At 49.9% G+C, this 21999-nt stretch overlaps 1 protein-coding gene across 3 annotated transcripts in view; it reads left to right on the top strand.

Moving 5' to 3' along the window:
* ANAPC1 (anaphase promoting complex subunit 1) overlaps nucleotides 1-21999 on the top strand; it is a 365074-nt gene that overhangs the window by 88484 nt on the left and 254591 nt on the right. For all 3 annotated transcript variants that reach the window (XM_063918099.1, XM_063918098.1, XM_063918100.1), the window contains exons 17-19: nucleotides 15133-15320; nucleotides 15599-15673; nucleotides 16304-16569. In XM_063918099.1, the coding sequence (XP_063774169.1) occupies nucleotides 15133-15320; nucleotides 15599-15673; nucleotides 16304-16569 (529 nt within the window). The remainder of the gene's footprint in view (nucleotides 1-15132; nucleotides 15321-15598; nucleotides 15674-16303; nucleotides 16570-21999) is intronic.

Here is a 21999-nt window from a genome sequence, read left to right as displayed (position 1 = left end):
CCCAGGTCGCCTCTCAACATGAGAAGACGCCGTATTATCAGGCGCAGTCTTTTCGTGGACAAGCGGGCAAAAGGTTCCTCATTTCTGCCCCGTGACAGAGGGAGAGGAAAAAGGCTGCAGAAATCAGCCAGTTCCCAGGAACAGAAACCCTCTCCCGCCTCTGCCAAGCCCTCAGTATACGCTGGGGCTTTACAAGCAGAATCAGGCACGGTGGGGGGCCCGTCTCAATGAATTTCAGCGCGCAGTGGGCTCACTCGCAAGTAGACCCCTGGATCCTTCAGGTGATATCTCAGGGGTACAAATTAGAATTCGAGTCGTCTCCCCCTCGCCGTTTCCTAAAGTCGGCTTTACCGATGTCTCCTTCTGACAGGGAGACAGTTTTGGAAGCCATTCACAAGCTGTATTCCCAGCAGGTGATAATCAAGATACCCCTCCTGCAAGGAACGAGGTATTATTCCACACTGTTGTGGTACCGAAGCCGGACGGCTCGGTGAGACCGATTCTAAATCTAAAATCTTTGAACACTTACGTACAGAGGTTCAAATTCAAGATTGAGTCACTCAGAGCAGTGATTGCGAACCTGGAAGAAGGGGACTACATGATGTCTCGGGACATCAAGGATGCTTACCTTCATGTCAAAATTTACCCTTCTCACCAAGGGTACCTCAGGTTTATGGTACAGAACTGTCACTATCAGTTCAGACGCTGCCGTATGGATGGTACACGGCACCCCGGGTCTTTACCAAGGTAATGGCCGAAATGATGATATTCCTTCGAAGGAAGTGAATTTTAGTTATCCCTTACTTGGACAATTCCCTGATAAGGGTAAGATCCAGGGAACAGTTGGAGGTCGGTGTAGCACTATCTCGGGTAGTGTGGCGGCAGCACGATTGGATTCTCAATATTCCAAAATAGCACCTGGTTCCGACGACGTGTCTTCTGTTCCTAGGGATGATCCTGGACACAGTCCAGAAAAAGGTGTTTCTCCCGGAGGAGAAAGCCAGGGAGTTATCCGAGCTAGTCAGGAACCTCCTAAAACCGAGCCAAGTCTCAGTGCATCAATGCACAAGGGTTCTGGGTAAAATGGTGGCTTCCTACGAAGCAATCCCATTCGGTAGATTCCACGCAAGAACTTTCCAGTGGGACCTGCTGGACAAATGGTCCGGGCCGCATCTTCAGATGCATCAGCGGATAACCCTGTCACCAAGGACAAGGGTGTCCCTCCTGTGGTGGTTGCAGAGTGCTCATCTTCTAGAGGGCCGCAGATTAGGCATTCAGGACTGGGTCCGGGTGACCACGGATGCCAGCCTGCGAGGCTGGGGAGCAGTCACACAGGGAAGGAATATCCAGGGCTTATGGTCAAGCCTGGAGACATCACTTCACATAAATATCCTGAAGCTAAGGGACATTTACAATGCTCTAAGCTTAGCAAGACCTCTGCTTCAAGGTCAGCCGGTGTTGATCCAGTCGGACAACATCACGGCAGTCACCCACGTAAACAGACAGGGTGGCACAAGAAGCAGGAGGGCAATGGCAGAAGCTGCAAGGATTCTTCGCTGGGCGGAAAATCATGGGATAGCACTGTCAGCAGTATTCATTCCGGGAGTGGACAACTGGGAAGCAGACTTCCTCAGCACGACCTCCACCCGGGAGAGTGGGGACTTCACCCAGAAGTCTTCCACATGATTAAAAACTCGACAGGTATTGCGCCAGGTCCAGGGACCCTCAGGCAATAAGCTGTAGACGCTCTGGTAACACCGTGGGTGTACCAGTCAGGGTATGTGTTCCCTCCTCTGCCTCTCATACCCAAGGAACTGAGATTGATAAGATGGAGAGGAGTAAGCACTATATTCGTGGTTCCGGAATGGCCAAGAAGGACTTGGTAACCGGAACTTCAAGAGATGCTCACGGAGGATCCGTGGCCTCTACCTCTAAGAAGGGACCTGCTCCAGCAAGGACCCTGTCTGTTCCAAGACTTACCGCGGCTGCGTTTGACGGCATGGCGGTTGAACGCCGGATCCTGAAGGAAAAAAGGCATTCCGGATGAAGTCATCCCTATCCTGATCAAAGCCAGGAAGGATGTAACCGCAAAAACATTATCACCGCAATTGGCGAAAATATGTTGCGTGGTGCGAGGCCAGTAAGGCCCGACGGAGGAAATTCAACTGGGTCGATTCCTACATTTCCTGCAAACAGGAGTGTCTATGGGCCTGAAATTGGGGTCCATTAAGGTTCAAATTTCGGCCCTGTCAATTTTCTTCCAAAAAGAACTAGCTTCAGTCCCTGAAGTTCAGACGTTTGTAAAAGGGGTACTGCATATACAGCCTCCTTTTGTGCCTCCAGTGGCACTTTGGGATCTCAATGTAGTTTTGGGTTCCAAAAGTCACATTGGTTTGAACCACTTAAATCTGTGGAGTTAAAATATCTCACATGGAAAGTGGTCATGCTGTTGGCCCTGGCCTGGGCCAGGCGCGTGTCAGAATTGGCGGCTTTATCCTGAATAAGCCCTTATCTGATTTTCCATTCGGACAGGGCGGAATTAAGGACTCGTCCTCAGTTTCTCCCCAAGGTGGTTTCAGCGTTTCACCTGAACCAACCTATTGGTGGTGCCTGCGGCTACTAGGGACTTGGAGGCCTCCAAGTTGCTAGATGTTGTCAGTGCCCTGAAAATATGTTTCCAGGACGGCTGGAGTCAGGAAATCTGACTCGCTGTTTATCCTGTATGCACCCAACAAGCTGGGTGCTCCTGCTTCTAAGCAGACTATTGCTCGTTGGATTTGTAGTACAATTCAGCTTGCACATTCTGTGGCAGGCCTGCCACAGCCAAAAATCTGTAAATGCCCACTCCACAAGGAAGGTGGGCTCATCTTGGGCGGCTGCCCGAGGGGTCTCGGCTTTACAATTTTGCCGAGCAGCTACTTGGTCAGGAGCAAATACGTTTGTAAAATTCTACAAAATTGATATCCTGGCTGAGGAGGACCTGGAGTTCTCTCATTTGGTGCTGCAGAGTCATCCGCACTCTCCCGCCCGTTTGGGAGCTTTGGTATAATCCCCATGGTCCTTACGGAGTCCCCAGCATCCACTTAGGACGTTAGAGAAAATAAGAATTTACTTACCGATAATTCTATTTCTCATAGTCCGTAGTGGATGCTGGGCACCCATCCCAAGTGCGGATTGTCTGCAATACTTGTACATAGTTATTGTTACAAAAATCGGGTTATTATTGTTGTGAGCCATCTTTCAGAGGCTCCTCTGTTATCATGCTGTTAACTGGGTTCAGATCACAGGTTATACGGTGTGATTGGTGTGGCTGGTATGAGTCTTACCCGGGATTCAAAATCCTTCCTTATTGTGTACGCTCGTCCGGGCACAGTATCCTAACTGAGGCTTGGAGGAGGGTCATAGGGGGAGGAGCCAGTGCACACCAGATAGTCCTAAAGCTTTCTTTAGATGTGCCCAGTCTCCTGCGGAGCCGCTATTCCCCATGGTCCTTACGGAGTCCCCAGCATCCACTACGGACTATGAGAAATAGAATTATCGGTAAGTAAATTCTTATTTTTTTTATTTTGGGGAGATCTGCTGGCTACAGACTCCCTGCTTCATGGGAAAGAGGGGAGAGCAGTCTAGACCCACTCCTAATGAGTTTCAGGGCTCTGCTGCTGCTGACAGGATGCCTTCAGCTCCTGAGGAAAGATGAACGCCGGGCTCTCCTGGATGCTCGCTCCCACAGCTTGCCGTACCCCCTCTTCAAGCCAGAAGTCAGAAGACAGGTGAGTATGTGAGGAAAAGACATCTTCTCTTCAACAAAGACGGCATATAGAGGTACCGCGCAGTGATTTGCTCAGTGCGTGCCAGGCTCCCGGACTGTACACACCGCTGGGTGCAGGGCGCTGGGGGGGGGGGCGCCCTGGGGAGCTAAAAATACATCAGAAATAAGGCTGGCATATCTATACAGTGCCCTGGCAATGCCCGCAAACCCCCGCCAGGATAAACATGTAAAAATAAGCGGGAAGAAGCGCCATGTTGGGTGCGCGGCTTCTTCCTCCAGGCTCACTCAGCGCCATTTCCTCCTCCAAGCAGCAGCGCTGGTCCTTCCTCACAGCAGCAAGTACCAGGGGCTATAAAACGAGGGGGGGGGGGCAGATTATTTACATACATATTATAGCGCTGCAGCTCTGTGACACTTGAGGGTGTTTTTCAGACCTGCACTTTGGCGCTGGGGTGTGAGCTGGCTCCTTTCCTTTTGTTCCCTCACAGGCTTTCTTTTGGGTGCTGTTAGGGAGACAACATGTCTGAGACAGAATTTTCCTCTCAGGGGGATAATTTATTGGGGACACCAAATGTTTTGGGGGTCCTGTCGGCAACGCCGACTGCTGATTGGTTAACTGCTTTAAATGCTGATGTTACTCTATTAAATCAAAAGTTTACTGAATCTGACTCTCAACTGCAGATTTGGAAGAGATCGGTAGATGACGCTTTATTACAAGGGTCACTAAAACGTGGTGTTGACCAATTAGATGACACAGATACCGACACGGACTCTGATACCGGTGCCGATTATGCTGATTCTAGATTAGATACTAAATTGGCTAAGAGTATTCAATATATGATTGTGGCTGTCAAAGACATATTACGTATTGACGAGGACCCCTTTACACCAGAAACGAGGGTCCTTATTTACAAAGAAAAGAGACGCTCGGTTTCTTTTCCTCCTTGTTTTGATAAGTGGGAAATACCACCCACAGTAGACAAAGCCCTAGCACGCTTGTCTAAACAGGTAGCGCTCCCTGCGGCTCAGTCGACGACTCTTAAGGAGCCGGCTGATCGTAAGCAGGAGGCTACTTTAAAAGCTATTTTTACTACCACAGGGACGCAGCTTAGACCGTTTATTGCGTCAGCGTGGGTTAGTAGCGCCATTGAAAAATGGGCTGAAAGTTTAGCTGCGTATTTAGATACTCTGGATAGGGATAGCATCCTAGTGACGCTTGGTTATATCCGGGACGCGGCTGCGTACTTGAAAGAGGCTGCAAGAGATGCTGGCCTCCTGGGGGATAAGGCTAATGCTATGTCAATTGCAGCTAGGCGTGCGCTATGGACTCCTCAATGGAATGCTGACGCTGATTCCAAGAAAAATATGGAGTCCCTTCCCTTTAAGGGTGGGGAACTGTTTGGTGACGGCCTTACTGATTTAGTATCAGCGGCCACAGCGGGTAAATCTACTTATTTACCTAATGCTCCTACGCAACAGAAGAAACCGCACTATCAAATGCAGTCTTTTCTGCCCAATAAATATAGAAAAGGCTGAGAGAGAAGAGAATTCCCGCCTCCTCGAGTTCACAAGACCAGAAGTCCTCCCCGGCTTCCGCCAAATTCACCGCATGACGCCGTGTCTCCCTTACAGGAGACCGCACCGGTGGGGGCACGTCTAGGGCTTTTCAGTCTGGTTTGGGTTCGCTCGGACCTGGACCCTTGGGTGTTACTAATTGTGACCCAAGGGTACAAACTGGAATTCCAAGACGTTCCCCCTCGCCGTTTTTTCAAATCACCCTTACCAGTTTCGCTTCCAGACAGAGTTCTAGTCTGTAGAGCGATACAAAAATTATGTCAAAATCAGGTTGTGATCCCGGTCCCCCGGGCGCAACAAGGGGAAGGGTTTTATTCAAGCCTATTTGTAGTGCCGAAGCCGGATGGCTCGGTACGACCAATCCTCAATCTAAAATCTCTAAATTTTTTCCTGAAGAAATTCAAATTCAAGATGGAGTCTCTCCGAGTGGTGATCTCCAGCCTGGAGGAGGGGGAATTCATGGTGTCTTTGGACATAAAGGATGCCTACCTTCATGTTCCCATTTATCCCCCTCATCAGAGTTATCTCCGGTTTGCAATCCAGGATACTCATTACCAATTTCAGACGTTGCCGTTTGGCCTGGCCACGGCTCCAAGGATTTTCATAAAAGTCATGACAGAAATGATGGTTCTCCTCAGGAAAAGAGGAGTTACAATTATCCCGTACTTGGACGATCTCCTGATAAAGGTGAGGTCCAAGGAAAAACTGGTACAGGACATTGCACTGTCTCTGTCGCTTCTACAACAGCACGGCTGGCTCTTGAACCTGCCGAAATCACACTTAATTCTAACAACCCGGTTGGCATTTTTGGGTATGATTCTGGACACGGTCCAGCTGAGAGTGTTCCTCCCTCCGGAGAAAGCACTGGAAATTCAGAGTTTGGTAAAACTCATTCTGAAACCACCAACTGTCTCCATTCATCAATGCATTCGATTGCTGGGGAAGATGGTAGCTGCATACGAGGCCCTCCAATTCGGGAGGTTCCATGCCAGAGTGTTTCAGTGGGACCTGTTGGACAAATGGTCCTGATCCCACCTTCATATGCACCGGAGGATAGTTCTATCCCCCAACACCAGAATCTCACTCCTGTGGTGGCTACACAGCTCCCACCTCTTAGAAGGACGCAGATTCGGGATCCAAGACTGGATCCTAGTGACCACGGATGCAAGTCTCCGGGGTTGGGGAGCAGTCACACAAGGGGTGACCTTCCAAGGAAGATGGTCAAGTCAGGAAACTCTTCTTCACATAAACGTGCTGGAGTTGAGGGCCATTTACAACGGCCTTCTACAAGCGGAGCATCTTCTTCGAAACCGGCCTGTCCTGATCCAATCGGACAATGTGACAGCAGTAGCGTACATAAACCGCCAAGGCGGCACAAAGAGCAGAACAGCAATGGCAGAAGCCACAAGGATTCTTCGCTGGGCAGAGACTCAGATAAGCGCTCTGTCTGCAATTTTCCTTCCGGGAGTGGACAACTGGGAAGCAGACTTCCTCAGCAGACACGATCTACATCCAGGAGAGTGGAGCCTCCATCAGGAGGTCTTCTCCCTACTAACAAATCTATGGGGGAGTTGCCCAACATAGACATGATGGCGTCCCGCCACAACAAAAAACTACTAAAGTATTGTTCCCGGTCCAGGGACCCTCAGGCGGCGGCAGTGAATGCACTGACGTCACCGTGGGTGTATCCGTCGGTGTATTTTTTCCCTCCGCTTCCTCTCATTCCAAAGGTTCTGAGAATCCTAAGAAAATCACAGATTCCAGCGCTCCTTGTAGTTCCAGACTGGCCAAGGAGAATTTGGTACCCGGATCTTCAGGAGTTGTTAGTCGAAGATCCATGGCCTCTTCCTCTTCGCGAGGATCTGCTGCGGCAGGGGCCGTTCGTCTATCAAGACTTATAGCGGCTACGTTTGACGGCATGGCGGTTGAACGCTAGATTTTAGCCCGTAAGGGTATTCCAGATGAAGTCATCCCCACTCTTATCCTTGCTAGGAAGGGTGTGACGTCGAAACACTATCACCGTATTTGGAGGAAATATTTCTCTAACGTCCTAGTGGATGCTGGGAACTCCGTAAGGACCATGGGGAATAGCGGGCTCCGAAGGAGGCTGGGCACTCTAGAAAGATCTTAGACTACCTGGTGTGCACTGGCTCCTCCCACTATGACCCTCCTCCAAGCCTCAGTTAGATTTCGTGCCCGGCCGAGGTTGGATGCACACTAGGGGCTCTCCTGAGCTCTTAGAAAGTTATAGTCTTAGAATTTGTTATTTTCAGTGAGACCTGCTGGCAACAGGCTCACTGCAGCGAGGGACTAAGGGGAGAAGAAGCGAACTCGCCTGCTTGCAGCCGGATTGGGCTTCTTAGGCTACTGGACACCATTAGCTCCAGAGGGATCGACCGCAGGCCCAGCCTTGATGTTCGGTCCCGGAGCCGCGCCGCCGTCCCCCTTACAGAGCCAGAAGCAAGAAGATGGTCCGGAAAATCGGCGGCATGAAGACTCTGTCTTCACCAAGGTAGCGCACAGCACTGCAGCTGTGCGCCATTGCTCCTCTCACACACTTCACACTCCGGTCACTGAGGGTGCAGGGCGCTGGGGGGGGCGCCCTGAGGCAGCAATAAAAACACCTTGGCTGGCTAAAATACCTCAATATATGGCCCCAGGGGCTATATATGAGGTAAATACCCCTGCCAGAATTCCATAAAAAACGGGAGAATAGGCCGCGAAAAAGGGGCGGAGCCTATCTCCTCAGCACACTGGCGCCATTTTTCCCTCACAGCTCGGCTGGAGGGAAGCTCCCTGGCTCTTCCCTGCAATTCTACAGTACAGTAAGAGGGAAAAGAGAGGGGGGGCATTAAAATTGGCACTGTATACAGTATATTATATAAAAGCTATTAGGGACATAACTCAGTTAGTCCCTGTATATATATAGCGCTCTGGTGTGTGCTGGCATACTCTTACTCTGTCCCCCCAAAGGGCTTTTGTGGGTCCTGTCCTCGTTTAGAGCATTCCCTGTGTGTCTGCGGTGTGTCGGTACGGCTGTGTCGACATGTTGAATGAGGAGGCTTATATGGTGACAGAACAGAGGCCGATATATGTGATGTCGCCCCCTGTGGGGCCGACACCAGAGTGGATGGATAGGTGAAAGGTATTAACCGACAGTGTCAACTCCTTACATAAAAGGGTGGATGACGTAACAGCTGTGGGACAGCCGGCTTCGCAGCCCGCGCCTGCCCAGGCGTCTCAAAGGCCATCAGGGGCTCAAAAACGCCCGCTCTCTCAGATGGCAGACACAGATGTCGACACGGAGTCTGACTCCAGTGTCGACAAGGTGGAGACATATACACAATCCACTAGGAACATCCGTGACGTGATCCCGGCAATAAAAAATGTGTTATACATTTCTGACTTTAACCCAAGCACCTCTAAAAATGGGTTTTTAGGTTTGGGGAGAAAAAACAGGCAGTGTTTTGTTCCCCCATCAGATGAATAAATGAAGTGTGTGAAAGCGTGGGTTCCCCCGTTAAGAAACTGGTAATTTATAAAAAGTTACTGATGGCGTACCCTTTCCCGCCAGGTGGATAAGTTACGCTGGGAGATATCCCCTAGGGTGGATAAGGCGCTCACACGTTTGTCAAAAAAGGTGGCACTGCCGTCTTAGGATACGGCCACTTTAATAGGTACCTGTTGATAAAAAACAGGAGGCTATCCTGAAGTCTGTATTTACACACTCAGGTACTAGACTGAGACCTGCAGATAGTGCTGCTGCAGCGTGGTCGGTGACCCTGTCAAACAGGGATACTAGTTGGAAAACATAAAAACATATTAAAGACGTCGTCTTATATATGGGGGATGCACAGAGGGATATTTTGCCGGCTGGCATCCAAAATAAATGTAATGTCCATTCTGTCAGGAGGGTATTAGAGACCTGTCACTGGACAGGTGATGCTGACTTAAAAAGCGCATAGAGAGCCTTATAAGGGTGAGGAATTATTTGGGGATGGTCTCTGGGACCTCGTATCCACAGCAACTGCTGGGAAGAAATAATTTTACCTCAGGTTTCCTCACAGACAAAGGTACAGTCCTTTCGGCTTCAGAAAAGCAAGCGGGTCAAATGGCGCTTCCTTTCTGTACAGAGACAAGGGTAGAGGGAAAAAAGCTGCACCAGTCAGCCTGTTCCCAGAATCAAGATTCTTCCCCCGCCTCCTGTGAGGCCACACCATGACGCGGGTGCTCCACAGGTGTAGCCAGGTACGGTGGGGGGCCGTCTCAAAAATTTCAGCAATTAGTGGGCTCGCTCACAGGTGGATCCCTGTTTCTTTCAAGTAGTATTTCAGGGGTACAAGCTGGAATTCGAGATGTCTCCCCCCAGCCGTTTCCTAAAATATGCCTTGCTGACAACTCCCTCAGGCAGGGAGGCTGTGCTAGAGGCAATTAATAAGCGGTATTCCCAGCAGGTAATACTCAAGGTGCCCCTACTTCAACAAGGACGGGGTTACTATTCCACACGGGTTGGGGTACCGAAACCGCATGGTTCGGTGTGACCCATTTTATATTTAAAATCCTTGAACACAAAAATTCAAGTTCAAGATGGAATCGCTCAGGGCGGTTATTCCAAGCCTGGACGAGGGGGATTACATGGTATCCTGGGACATCAAGGATGCTTACCTGCATGTCCCCATTTACCATCCTCGCCAGGAGTACCTCGGATTTGTGGTACAGGATTACCATTACCAAGTCCAGACACTGCCGTTTGGACTGTACATGGCACCGAGGGTGTTTTATCAAGGTAATGGCCGAAATGTTGATACTCCTTCAAAAAAAGGGAGTTGTAATTATCCCGTACTTGGACAATCTCGTTATAAGGGCGAGGTCCAAGGAGCAGTTGGTAGTCGGGGTAGCACTATTTTGGAAAGTGCTACAACAGCATGGTTGGATTCTAAACAGTCCAAAGTCACAGCTGGTTCCTATGACACATCTACTGTTCCTGGGGATGGTTCTGGACATAAACCAGAAATAGTGTTTCTCCCGGAGGAGAAAGCCAAGGAGTTGTCATCTCTAGTCAGAGACCTCCTGAAGCCAAAATAGGTAGCGGTGCATCATTGCACGCGAGTCCTGGGAAAAATGGTAGCTTCCTACGAAGCAATCCCATTAGGCAGGTTCCATACAAGAACTTTTCAGAGGGTCCTGTTGGACAAGTGGTCCGGATCGCATCTTCCGATGCATAGGCTGATAACCCTGTCTCCAAGGACCAGGGTATCTCTACTGTGGTGGCTGCAGAGTGCCCATCTTCAAGAGGGCCGCAGGTTCGGCATACAGGACTAGGTTCTAGTGACCATGGATTCCAGCCTTTGAGGCTGGGAGGCAGTCACACAGGGAAGAAATTTCCAGGGACTTTGGTCAAGTCAGGTTATTTCCCTACACATAAATATTCTGGACCTGAGGGCCATTTACAATGCCCTGAGGCCGGCAAGGCCTCTGCTTCAAAACCAGCCGGTACTGATCCAATCAGACAACATCACGGCAGTCGCCCATGTAAACCAACAGGGCAGCACAAGAAGCAGGATGGCGATGGCAGAAGCCACAAGGATTCTCCGATAGGCGGAAAATCATGTGTTAGCACTGTCAGCAGTGTTCATTCCCGGAGTGGACAACTGGGAAGCAGATCTTCTCAACAGACACGACCTCCACCCGGGAGAATGGGGACTTCCTCCAGAAGTCTTCCAATAGGATTGTACACCATTGGGAAAGGCCACAGGTGGACATGATGGCGTCCCGCCTCAACAAAAAGCTATAAAAGATATTGCACCGGGTCAAGGGACCCTCAGGCGATAGCTATGGACGCTCTGGTAACACCGTGGGTGTACCAGTCGGTTTATGTGTTCTCCCCTCTGCCTCTCATACCAAAGGTACTGAGAATAATAAGAAGGCGAGGAGTAAGAACGATACTCGTGGATGGCCAAGAAGAGCTTGGTACCCAGAACTTCAAGAATTTATATCAGAGGACCCATGGCCTCTGCCACTCAGACAGGACCTGCGGCAGCAGGGGCCCTGTCTGTTCCAAGACTTACCGCGGCTGCGTTTGTCGGCATGGCGGTTGAACGCCGGATCCTGAAGGAAAAGGGCATTCCGGAGGAAGTCATTCCTACGCTTACTAAAGCCAGAAAAGAGGTTACAGCAACTCATTATCACCGCATATGGCGAAAATATGTTGCATGGTGTGAGGCCGAAAGGGCCCCAACAGAGGAATTTCAACTAGGTCGATTTCTGCATTTCCTGCAAGCAGGAGTGACTATGGGCCTTAAATTGGGTTCCATTAAGGTACAGATCTCGGCTCTGTCGATTTTCTTTCAAAAAGAACTAGCTTCAGTACCTGAAGTTCAGACATTTATAAAAGGAGTGCTGCAGAGTCAGCCCCCGTTTGTGCCTCCTGTGGCACCTTGGGATCTCAACGTGGTGTTGAGTTTCTTAAAATCACATTGGTTTGAACCACTAAAAACCGTGGATCTGAAATATCTCACGTGGAAGGTGGTTATGTTATTGGCCTTGGCTTCTGCCAGGCGAGTATCAAAGTTGGCGGCTTTGTCTTGTAAAAGCCCTTATTTGATTTTCCATATGGATAGGGCAGAATTGAGGACTCGTCCCCAGTTTCTCCCAAAGGTGGTGTCAGCGTTTCACCTGAACCAGCCTATTGTGGTGCCTAGGCTACTAGGGACTTGGAGGACTCCAAGTTGCTAGACGTTGTCAGGGCACTGAAAATATATGTTTCCAGAACGGCTAGAGTCAGAAAATCTGACTCGCTGTTTATCCTATATGCACCTAACAAGCTGGGTGCTCCTGCTTCTAAGCAGACTATTGCTCGTTGGATTTGTAGTACAATTCAGCTTGCACATACTGTGGCAGGCCTGCCACAGCCAAAATCTGTCAATGCCCATTCCACAAGGAAGGTGGGCTCATCTTGGGCGGCTGCCCGAGAGGTCTCGGCTTTACAATTTTGCCGAGCAGCTACTTGGTCAGGGGCAAACACGTTTGCAAAAATTCTACAAATTTGATACCCTGGCTGAGGAGGACCTGGAGTTCTCTCATTCAGTGCTGCAGAGTCATCCGCACTCTCCCGCCCGTTTGGGAGCTTTGGTATAATCCCCATGGTCCTTACGGAGTTCCCAGCATCCACTAGGACGTTAGAGAAAATAAGAATTTACTCACCGGTAATTCTATTTCTCGTAGTCCGTAGTGGATGCTGGGCGCCCATCCCAAGTGCGGTTTATCTGCAATACTTGTACATAGTTATGGTTAACTAAATCGGGTTATTGTTGAGCCATCTGTTGAGAGGCTCTATTGTTTCATACTGTTAACTGTGTTTCATATCACGAGTTGTACGGTGTGATTGGTGTGGCTGGTATGAGTCTTACCCGGGATTCAAAATCCTTCCTTATTGTGTACGCTCGTCCGGGCACAGTACCTAACTGAGGCTTGGAGGAGGGTCATAGTGGGAGGAGCCAGTGCACACCAGGTAGTCTAAGATCTTTCTAGAGTGCCCAGCCTCCTTCGGAGCCCGCTATTCCCCATGGTCCTTACGGAGTTCCCAGCATCCACTACGGACTACGAGAAATAGAATTACCGGTGAGTAAATTCTTATTATTTCCTGGTGCGAGTCCAAGAAAGCTCCAGTGGAGAAGTTTGACCTTGGACGTTTTCTCCATTTTCTACAAAATGGAGTGGATGCGGGCCTTAAATTAGGCTCCATAAAAGTGCAGATTTCTGCTTTGTCAATTTTCTTTCAGAAACAATTGGCCTCACTTCCTGAGGTGCAGACCTTTGTAAAAGGGGTCCTGCACATCCAACCTCCTTTTGTGCCACCTGTGGCACCTTGGGATCTTAATGTGGTTTTGACATTACTAAAATCACATTGGTTTGAACCTTTAAGTAAAGTGGAGTTGAAATTCCTCACTTGGAAGGTTGTCATTTTGTTAGCATTGGCATCCGCAAGGCGGGTGTCTGAATTGGCGGCCTTGTCTCACAAGAGCCCTTATTTGACCTTCCATGAAGATAGGGCAGAATTGAGAACTCAGCAACAATTTCTGCCAAAGGTGGTTTCCTCTTTTCATATTAACCAACCTATTGTGGTGCCAGTGGCTACTGGCACTTTGGCTGATTAAAAGTCTCTGGATGTCGTCAGAGCTTTGAAAATTTACGTTGCCAGAACAGCTCCAGTTAGAAAAACAGAGTCTCTGTTTGTGCTATATGCTCCCAATAAACTTAGGTATCCTGCTTCCAAGCAGACCATTGCCTGCTGGATATGTCCCACGATTCAGCAGGCTCATTCCACGGCAAGTTTGCCGTTACCTAAATCGGTAAAAGCCCATTCCACTAGGAAGGTGGGCTCGTCCTGGGCGGCTGCCCGGGGTGTCTCGGCATTACAACTTTGCCGAGCTGCTACTTGGTCGGGGTCGAACACGTTTGCTAAGTTTTACAAGTTTGATACCTTGGCCGATGAAGACCTAAAGTTTGGTCAATCGGTGCTGCAGAGTCATCCGCACTCTCCCGCCCGTTTGGGAGCTTTGGTATAATCCCAATGGTTCTTTTGGTGTCCCCAACATCCTCAAGGATGTAATAGAAAACAGGATTTTAATACCTACCGGTAAATCCTTTTCTATAAGTCCGTAGAGGATGTTGGGCGCCCGCCCAGTGCGTACTGTATCTGCAGTTTAGTTCTGGTTACACACAGGTTGTGTTATGGTTTCTTCAGCTTGTTGCTGAATTTTGTTCATGTCCGTTGGCATGTGTTCAGTTGAATGCCATGTTATTCGGCATGTTTATGGCGTGAGCTGGTATGATGCTCACCTTGTTATTAATTCCTTTCCTCAAAATGTCCATCTCTCCGGGCACAGTTCCGAACGGAGTCTGGGGAGGGATATAGAGGGAGGAGCCAGGTCACGCCCCCTTTGAAAGTCTTAAAGTGCCCATGTCTCCTGCGGATCCGTCTATATCCCATGGTTCTTTTGGTGTCCCCAACATCCTCTACGGACTTATAGAAAAGGATTTACCGGTAGGTATTAAAATCCTGTTTTAATTTTGCCCTTATCTGTATAAAGCAGCAGTCGCACCAAAGACCTGTGTGTGGGTTTTGGTGTTTTTTTTACATAACAGTAAGGCTACCTATGCAAAAGTTGTTAATTATCCGTTCCATTTTTCTGCTGTTAAGAAATAAGGGGGTCAAGCAGGGGAGAAGTTGCGCATAATAACTAATCAGCTGGTACAGTACCTATCATTTTATAGAACATACTTGATACATGCTACCTTGAAGCTGATTGGCAGCTTCTCCACCGTTCCACTTCTCCACTCTTTTTAATTTTGCAGGTTTCGTACAACTACCATGGCAACCACAGTTACATGACTAATATGTAATGTACTGTAAATGTGGTTGCATGTAACTTATGTAGTGAACATAGAGGCCTTGGAACACCCCTCTTATCATTTATCTTCATAACACAGCCTTCCTCCCAACTTCATCAACTGTCCTTTATTAATGTCATATCACTTGCCTCACATTAATGTGTTTTAGATCTTAAAATAAATACTTCTGGATGAGACTTTCTTTCAGTGGCAGTCATGCAAATATCACACACACTGTGAAATTTTCGAAAGTATAGACTTGCTAGAGGACAACTGTATATTGGCTTCATGTTACAATGATAAAAATTTTCTTGTCTCTCTCTCTCTTTTATAAAGCTGTGATATGGTATCTATAAACCTAATTTATTTCCTTGTTTTTACAATTCCATTTATAGTTAAAAAGTGTCTACAAGCTATTAAGTACATCCTGCCGAAAGAAGTAGCTGTTCAAACACTTGTCAAATGGTATAATTGCCACAATGCGCCTGGAGGTCCCAGTAATCACTCTGAGTGGAACCTGTTTGTTACCTGCCTCATGAATATGATGGGTTACAACACAGACAAGCTGTCTTGGACCCACAATGTAAGCATGCATTAGAAATGGAATTGGCAGCAGATAATATTGCATAAAAGAAAAGGATCACCAAAATCTATTAGGGCAAACTGTTCAGATGGTTTTATTTTTATTATGTTTTTTGTAACCGTTTTAATACTGAGTAAACATTTACCTGTTTTATGTCTTTGAATGGTACTATATATCCAAGGTTCCGTTGTTATTTAATACAATGTAAGTGTTACTATTTTTTAGTGTCCGGAACAATTTCCCCCAAAGATTTATATCCTTTGTTCTGGTTTCCTTAGCTTGACTTTGAAGGCTCATTGTCTCCAGTGATTGCTCCTAAGAAGGCTAGACCATCTGAAACTGGTTCCGATGAGGTAAAAACATTTAAATAAACTATTCCTTGAAAAAGTATAATGTTCCGACATGTTTTACCTTGTCCATAAAAACAAACTAAAGAAATAATACAGTCTAATGCAAGTACTTGTTACTGTTATTGGGGTGGTATTGGCATCTCAGCGCTTGGTATGCTGGCAGTCAGAATACCGACATCGGCTTCCAGCGCTCATGAACCAGACACCTACTAGGTAGGTATACTAGCCCTAATCCCTAGCCCTCCTTGCCCGCAGCCTGAACCTAGCCCCCCCCCCCCCCCTTTTCCCGTTGCAGCCTAACCCTAACTCCCCCTGGTGGAGCCTAACCCTCCCTCACCTGCAGACTAACCCTCCCCGGTGGTGCCCAACCCTTCTTCCTCCGCAGCCTAACCCTCCCCCCACAGCCTAATCTCCACCCACTCACTTGGCTTACCTTTCAGCAGTCCCGGCATACTTACATGCGCGTTCCTGGCGTTTGCATTGCGATCCATGTCAGGATCCCGGTGTTGGTATTCTAAGCAGTATCGGGATTCCGGCATTGAGATTCCGACTGCCGAGATCCTGACTGGATCCCTGGTTATTTATGCTAATGTTTTAGTTCAATGCCATCACATAACTTTTTGTTTTTCGCAGGATTGGGACTACCTGATACATTCTGACTACCACCGGAATGTTGAGGTTCATGTTCTGGCTAAAGCTTTGCAGTTGGACCCACTGGATGTTCCAGCATCTAAACACGATAACCAACAAGTCTTAAATCTGGACTCCACTGCGTTACTCTTTAGCCACATCCCAGCCATTTTTTATGTGCTTCATCTCACCTATGAGGAGCTTAAGCTAAACACGTTAATGAGAGAAGGAATCCACTCCTTGGTAACCCTGTTATTGCAACTGGCAAGGTATTTAGCTAATATTCTGCTCTGTTATATGTGTGCTAAAAAAGTATCAGCTGCTCTGCATAAATTGTAGAAAGTCACATATGTAAATTTAGATCTAAAGTTCAGACACAGACCATATTTTTCTTAAAATTGTTAAAAATATGTCAGGAATTAGTGTTTCAAACTAAAATTTTTAAATGGGGGGGGGGGGGGGGAGCATGTTTCTCCTTCATCCACTAGGGGACACTGGAGCGCAATTACAATGGGGAAATAGTAGGCAGGAACTGGGAGCTGGCACTTTAAAACTCAAACACTGTGGCTAGCTCCTCACCTACTATGTCCCCCCTCCAAGCCAGTCCTTGTTTTGTGCCCAGAGGGAGCTGGTCACTCTTGGGTTTTCTCGTAAGAATTTTTTTTTTCTTTTCTTTGTCTTTCTTACACTCACAGACCGGCAGCTCTGCCACTGCCAGTCTGCACTGCGGGAGGCTGCCGGCGGGGTCCCATCGCAGCTGCGTGCGGCTCGGGATGGGCCCCGGCTGAAGGAGACATTGAGCTCTCCGGAGCTGGCCGGACACCGCTGCGTGCGGCGCGTGTCGGGCCGCTCCGTTGGCAGAAGATGCGGGCAGCGGTGAGTATATGCGGCCAGACACCGCTGCGTGCGGCGAGTGTCGTGGCCGCTCCACCAAGGCGGTGAGTGAAAGGGGTGAGTTGTGGATTTAAAAGTGGCTATGTAATTTTACATTAACACTGTCTGTACTTTGATTTATTTTGGTGCTCTCCCGCTCCCCCCGCACTTAGGGCTGGTCCCGGCCGCCGCAGCTCGCATTCCCGCTCCCCCCGCACTTAGGGCTGGTCCCGGCAGCCGCAGCTCGCATTCCCGCTCCCCCCATGCTTGCCGCTGGTCCCGGCAGCCGCTGCACACTCCCCCCGATCCCCAGCTCTGGGCGCCCCCCGCACGGATATCCCTGCTCAGCGCGGCTCTCAGAGCCGGCACGGGAATCGTGCTGGAGGCGCAAAGCAAGTTTAAATTTGGCGCCTTTACGGAGGGGGGCGGAGCTTAGTCCCGCTCTGCACCGCCGGGCTCAGCGCGCGCTGGCGGCCATTTCCCAAGGCTGCAGCGCGGGAAGAAGACACACATCCGGTCACAGTGAGATAGTTACAGTGGGGACAGAGGGCACTGGGGGCACCTACACTTAAAGCTGCCTGACACTGCACAGTAGCGTGCAGGATACTTAGGGTTGCTGTGGCTGTGCTTCTCCCTGCTCCCCTTCCCCCCCCCCCCCCCCTCCCTCCCTTTCTGCATATTGCTGTGATTAGGGCAGGGTGACAGGTGCTGACTGGGCATCTAAAGGCTCCAAGACAGCACAAAAACAGTGCCATTTATGTGAGGATGGTGGGTCAGAACCATCTGCCCAGCCCTCATCAGAACCCCAGAGCACCCCTGCATGGACAGCATAGCTCACGGAGGTTATGTCCCTGCTGACTAGGGAACTGAAGGCCTCTCGGGAAGATAGAGAGGCGACCCGGGTCCGACAGCCTGTCCCGGTACCGGAGCCAGAACCAGCATGGGCTGTTTTCCTGGCAAGATTGGTGGAAGGGCTCTCTAGGGCTGTAATCCCTACCCAAGCACCGTCCTTTAGTCCTCCCCCACAGGCTTCTAAAAAGAGATTGCTAGCCTCTGTGTTGCAGGACTCTGACGATGATATGCCTCAATTAGATGAGGCGGTGGTAGATATACAGGATACTGATGACGATCAGGTGTATGAGGACTCTGAACCAGTAGCTCAGGGTATAGAGGCTCTTATTACTGCTATTCGCTCAGTATTACAGGTGGAAGAGACGGAGCAGGACGCCTTACGCCCTTCACGGTTTGGCACCAACCAATGCTTGCCCGTGACTTTTCCAGTTTCAGAGGAGCTAGATGCGCTCATTACGGCAGCCTGGAAACATCCAGACGCGAAGTTTCAGGTATCAAGAAAACTGTTGTCTTCCTATCCTTTTCCCGCAGATAGCAGGACGCGTTATGAGACCTCTCCGATTGTGGATCCTTCGGTGTCTCATCTGTCCAAAAAGACTGTTCTGCCGGTTCCTAGAGCGACTTCGCTTAAGGAGGCGTCGGACAGGAAGTTGGAATCCACCTTGAAGACTATTTACTCGGCGGCGGGGGTATTACATCGCCCGGCGCAGGTAGGTTGTTGTGTCAACAAGGCGATGGAAGCTTGGGCGGAGCAATTGTCCTCTGGAATTCTGGACGATTTGCCGGCGGATCAGCTGATTCAGTTGGCAGAACACATCCGTGAATCAGCCCTTTATCTTTGCGAGGCTTCCAAGGACATCTGTATTCTCGGTGCTCGGATTTCCGCTTTAGCTATTTCGGCTCGCAGAGCTCTCTGGCTGCGGCAGTGGCAAGCGGATACGGAGTCCAAACGGGCGGCAGAAGCGTTGCCCTTTACGGGAGAGGTACTCTTTGGTAAGGGTCTGGATGCCTGGATTTCTCAGGCCACCGGAGGGAAGTCGACTTATCTTCTTTCTGCTGCTCCAGCCCCACGCAGGCCCTATAGGGGTCCCTCCTTTCGATCCTTTCGTGCCCCTTCCAGATTTCGAGGCCAGGCCAGGGGAGGAGCTTCCGCCTCCCGTGGCCATAGGGGTAGGGGCAGAGGCAGAGGTTCCACAGCCTCAACCCAGTCGGAGGTTAAGTCCTCCATCACTACCACCGCATGACGGGCTTCCCTCCCACCTGGGAGATCACAGGGTGGGAGCTCGTCTGTGGGACTTCAGGGAAGTCTGGGTACAGTCCTGTCCAGATGCTTGGGTCAGGGACCTCATAATTTGCGGTTACAAGCTCGATTTTCAAATCCGACCGCCCAAGCGTTTTTTTACCATGGGTTTACCAGTTTCCGGCGACAAAAGAGTTGCCTTACAGGCAACGGTCAAGAAGCTTCTATCCGCAAAGGTACTGATCCATGTTCCCGCTCATCTTCGGAAACAGGGCTATTACTCAAGCCTGTTTCTCGTACCGAAGCCGGACGGCTCGGTCAGACCAATCTTGAACTTGAAGGATCTCAATCCGTATTTGAGAGTAATCAAGTTCAAGATGGAGTCCCTCCAGTCTGTTATTGCGGGTTTGGAGCAAAACGAGTTTCTGGCGTCCTTAGACATCAAGGATGCATACTTACATGTTCCCATTTGGCCTCCTCATCAGGCCTTTCTCCGGTTCGCGATTCAGGAAGTTCATTTCCAGTTCCAGGCTCTTCCGTTCGGTCTCTCTTCTGCTTCCAGAGTATTCACAAAGGTCATGGCGGTCATTGATGGCCCTCCTTCGAAAGCAGGGTGTGACGATTGTTCCCTATCTGGACGATCTGCTCATAAAGGCGCGCTCGGCAGAACTGTTACTTCAGAATATTCGGATAACGCATGACCTTCTGATTCAGCACGGGTGGATCCTGAACTTTCTGAAGTCTCACTTATGCCCCTCACAACGGTTGCTGTTTTTAGGGATGATTCTCGACACGGTCCGTCAGAGGGTTTTTCTTCCTCAGGACAAGATCCTGTCTCTGCAGACGCTGGTAAGGTCGGTACTTCGACACCGTCGGGTGTCAGTGTATCTGTGCATTCGTCTTCTGGGAAAGATGGTAGCGACGTTCGAAGCTCTTCCGTACGGTCGCTTCCACTCTCGACCGTTTCAGCTGTGTCTTCTACATCAGTGGTCAGGATCTCATCTGTTCCTTCATCAGCGGGTGACGCTATCTCCAAAAGCAAGGTCGTCGCTTCTCTGGTGGCTCCAGTCGGCACATCTGTTGGAAGGAAGGCGGTTCGGAGTGTGGGATTGGACTCTCCTCACCACGGATGCAAGTCTGCGAGGATGGGGGGCAGTGACCCTCGAACATCGTTTTCAGGGGTGCTGGTCGATCCACGAATCCGCTCTCCCCATAAACATTCTCGAATTACGGGCGGTATACAACGCCCTGCTTCAGGCGCATCACCTGCTGCGCGGTCGAGCGGTCAGAGTTCAGTCTGACAACGCCACAACGGTAGCATGCATCAACCGGCAGGGTGGCACTCGCAGCCGTGCGGCAATGAGGGAGGTCACCAACATCCTTCTCTGGGCGGAGGAGTATGCTCTGTCCTTCTCGGCGATATTCATTCCAGGAGTGGACAATTGGGAAGCCGATTATCTCAGCCGACAGGACATGCACCCGGGAGAGTGGTCACTCCATCCCCAGGTGTTTTGGCAGTTGGTCCGCCGGTGGGGAAAACCACAGATCGACCTCATAGTGTCCCGCCTGAACCATCAGCTGCCTCTTTATTACTCTCGAACAAGGGACCCGGCGGCGGGCGTGGATGCCCTCACGGCTCCTTGGAATTTCCAGTTCATTTACCTCTTTCCTCCTTTCCCGCTGTTGCTTCGGGTTCTGCAATGCATCAAGAGAGAGTACGCTCTGGTCCTCCTGGTGGCTCCAGATTGGCCACGCAGGGCCTGGTATTCCACCCTACACCTGTTGTCAGTGGCCGAGCCTTGGCCCCTACCACTACGGGACGATCTTCTACAACAGGGTCCTTTTCTTTATCCAGACTTACGCAGGCTGCGTTTGACGGCATGGCTGTTGAGAAGGCCATCTTGAAAAAGAAGGGGATTCCTCGTACGATTATACCAACGATGCTTTGGGCTAGAAAGTCAGTCACATCGTCTCACTACTAACGTATTTGGAAGGCCTATGTGGCCTGGTGTGAACGTCGTGAGGTTGCTCCTTCAGTTTTTCGCTTGGCCCGCCTTCTCATTTTTTTGCAGGCGGGTTTCTCGGCAGGCTTAAGCCTGGGTTCACTGAAGGTGCAGGTCTCTGCTCTTTCGGTTTTCTTCCAGAAGACGTTAGCCTTGCTGCCGGAAGTTCAGACTTTCTTTCAGGGGGTTCTTCGAATACAGCCTCCCTTTCGCCCTCCGACGGCGCCATGGGACCTCAATCTGGTCCTCTCTTTTCTGCAATCTTCATTGTTTGAGCCTCTGGAGTCGGTGGAGATGAAATATCTCACCTGGAAGGTGGTCCTTCTCCTAGCTCTCGCTTCGGCCAGACGGGTGTCGGAACTTGGGGCTCTCTCTTGTCGACCTCCTTACCTGGTGTTTCATGCTGATAGGGCCGAGCTCCGTACTCGCATGTCTTTTCTTCCTAAGGTGGTGTCCGATTTTCACATCAATCAGCCACTTGTGGTTCCGACCCTCTCGGAGGACTCTCCAGATTCGAGATCATTGGACGTTGTCAGGGCTCTCAGGATCTATGTAGACAGGACTTCGGCTATTCGGAAGTCCGATTCCTTATTTGTTCTATACGATGCTGGTGGTTGGCCGGATTCTAAGCAGACCTTGTCTCGATGGATTCGGCTGACCATCAGACAAGCTTATTTGGCAGCCTCTCGGGAACCTTCGTCTTCAATTTCGGCGCACTCTACGCGTTCTGT

Source organism: Pseudophryne corroboree, chromosome 4, assembly GCF_028390025.1.
Source record: "Pseudophryne corroboree isolate aPseCor3 chromosome 4, aPseCor3.hap2, whole genome shotgun sequence".
Taxonomy (NCBI): Eukaryota; Metazoa; Chordata; class Amphibia; order Anura; family Myobatrachidae; genus Pseudophryne; species Pseudophryne corroboree.
The sequence above is the reverse complement of the archived record's forward strand: the minus strand, read 5'-3'. Positions and strand labels throughout refer to the sequence as shown.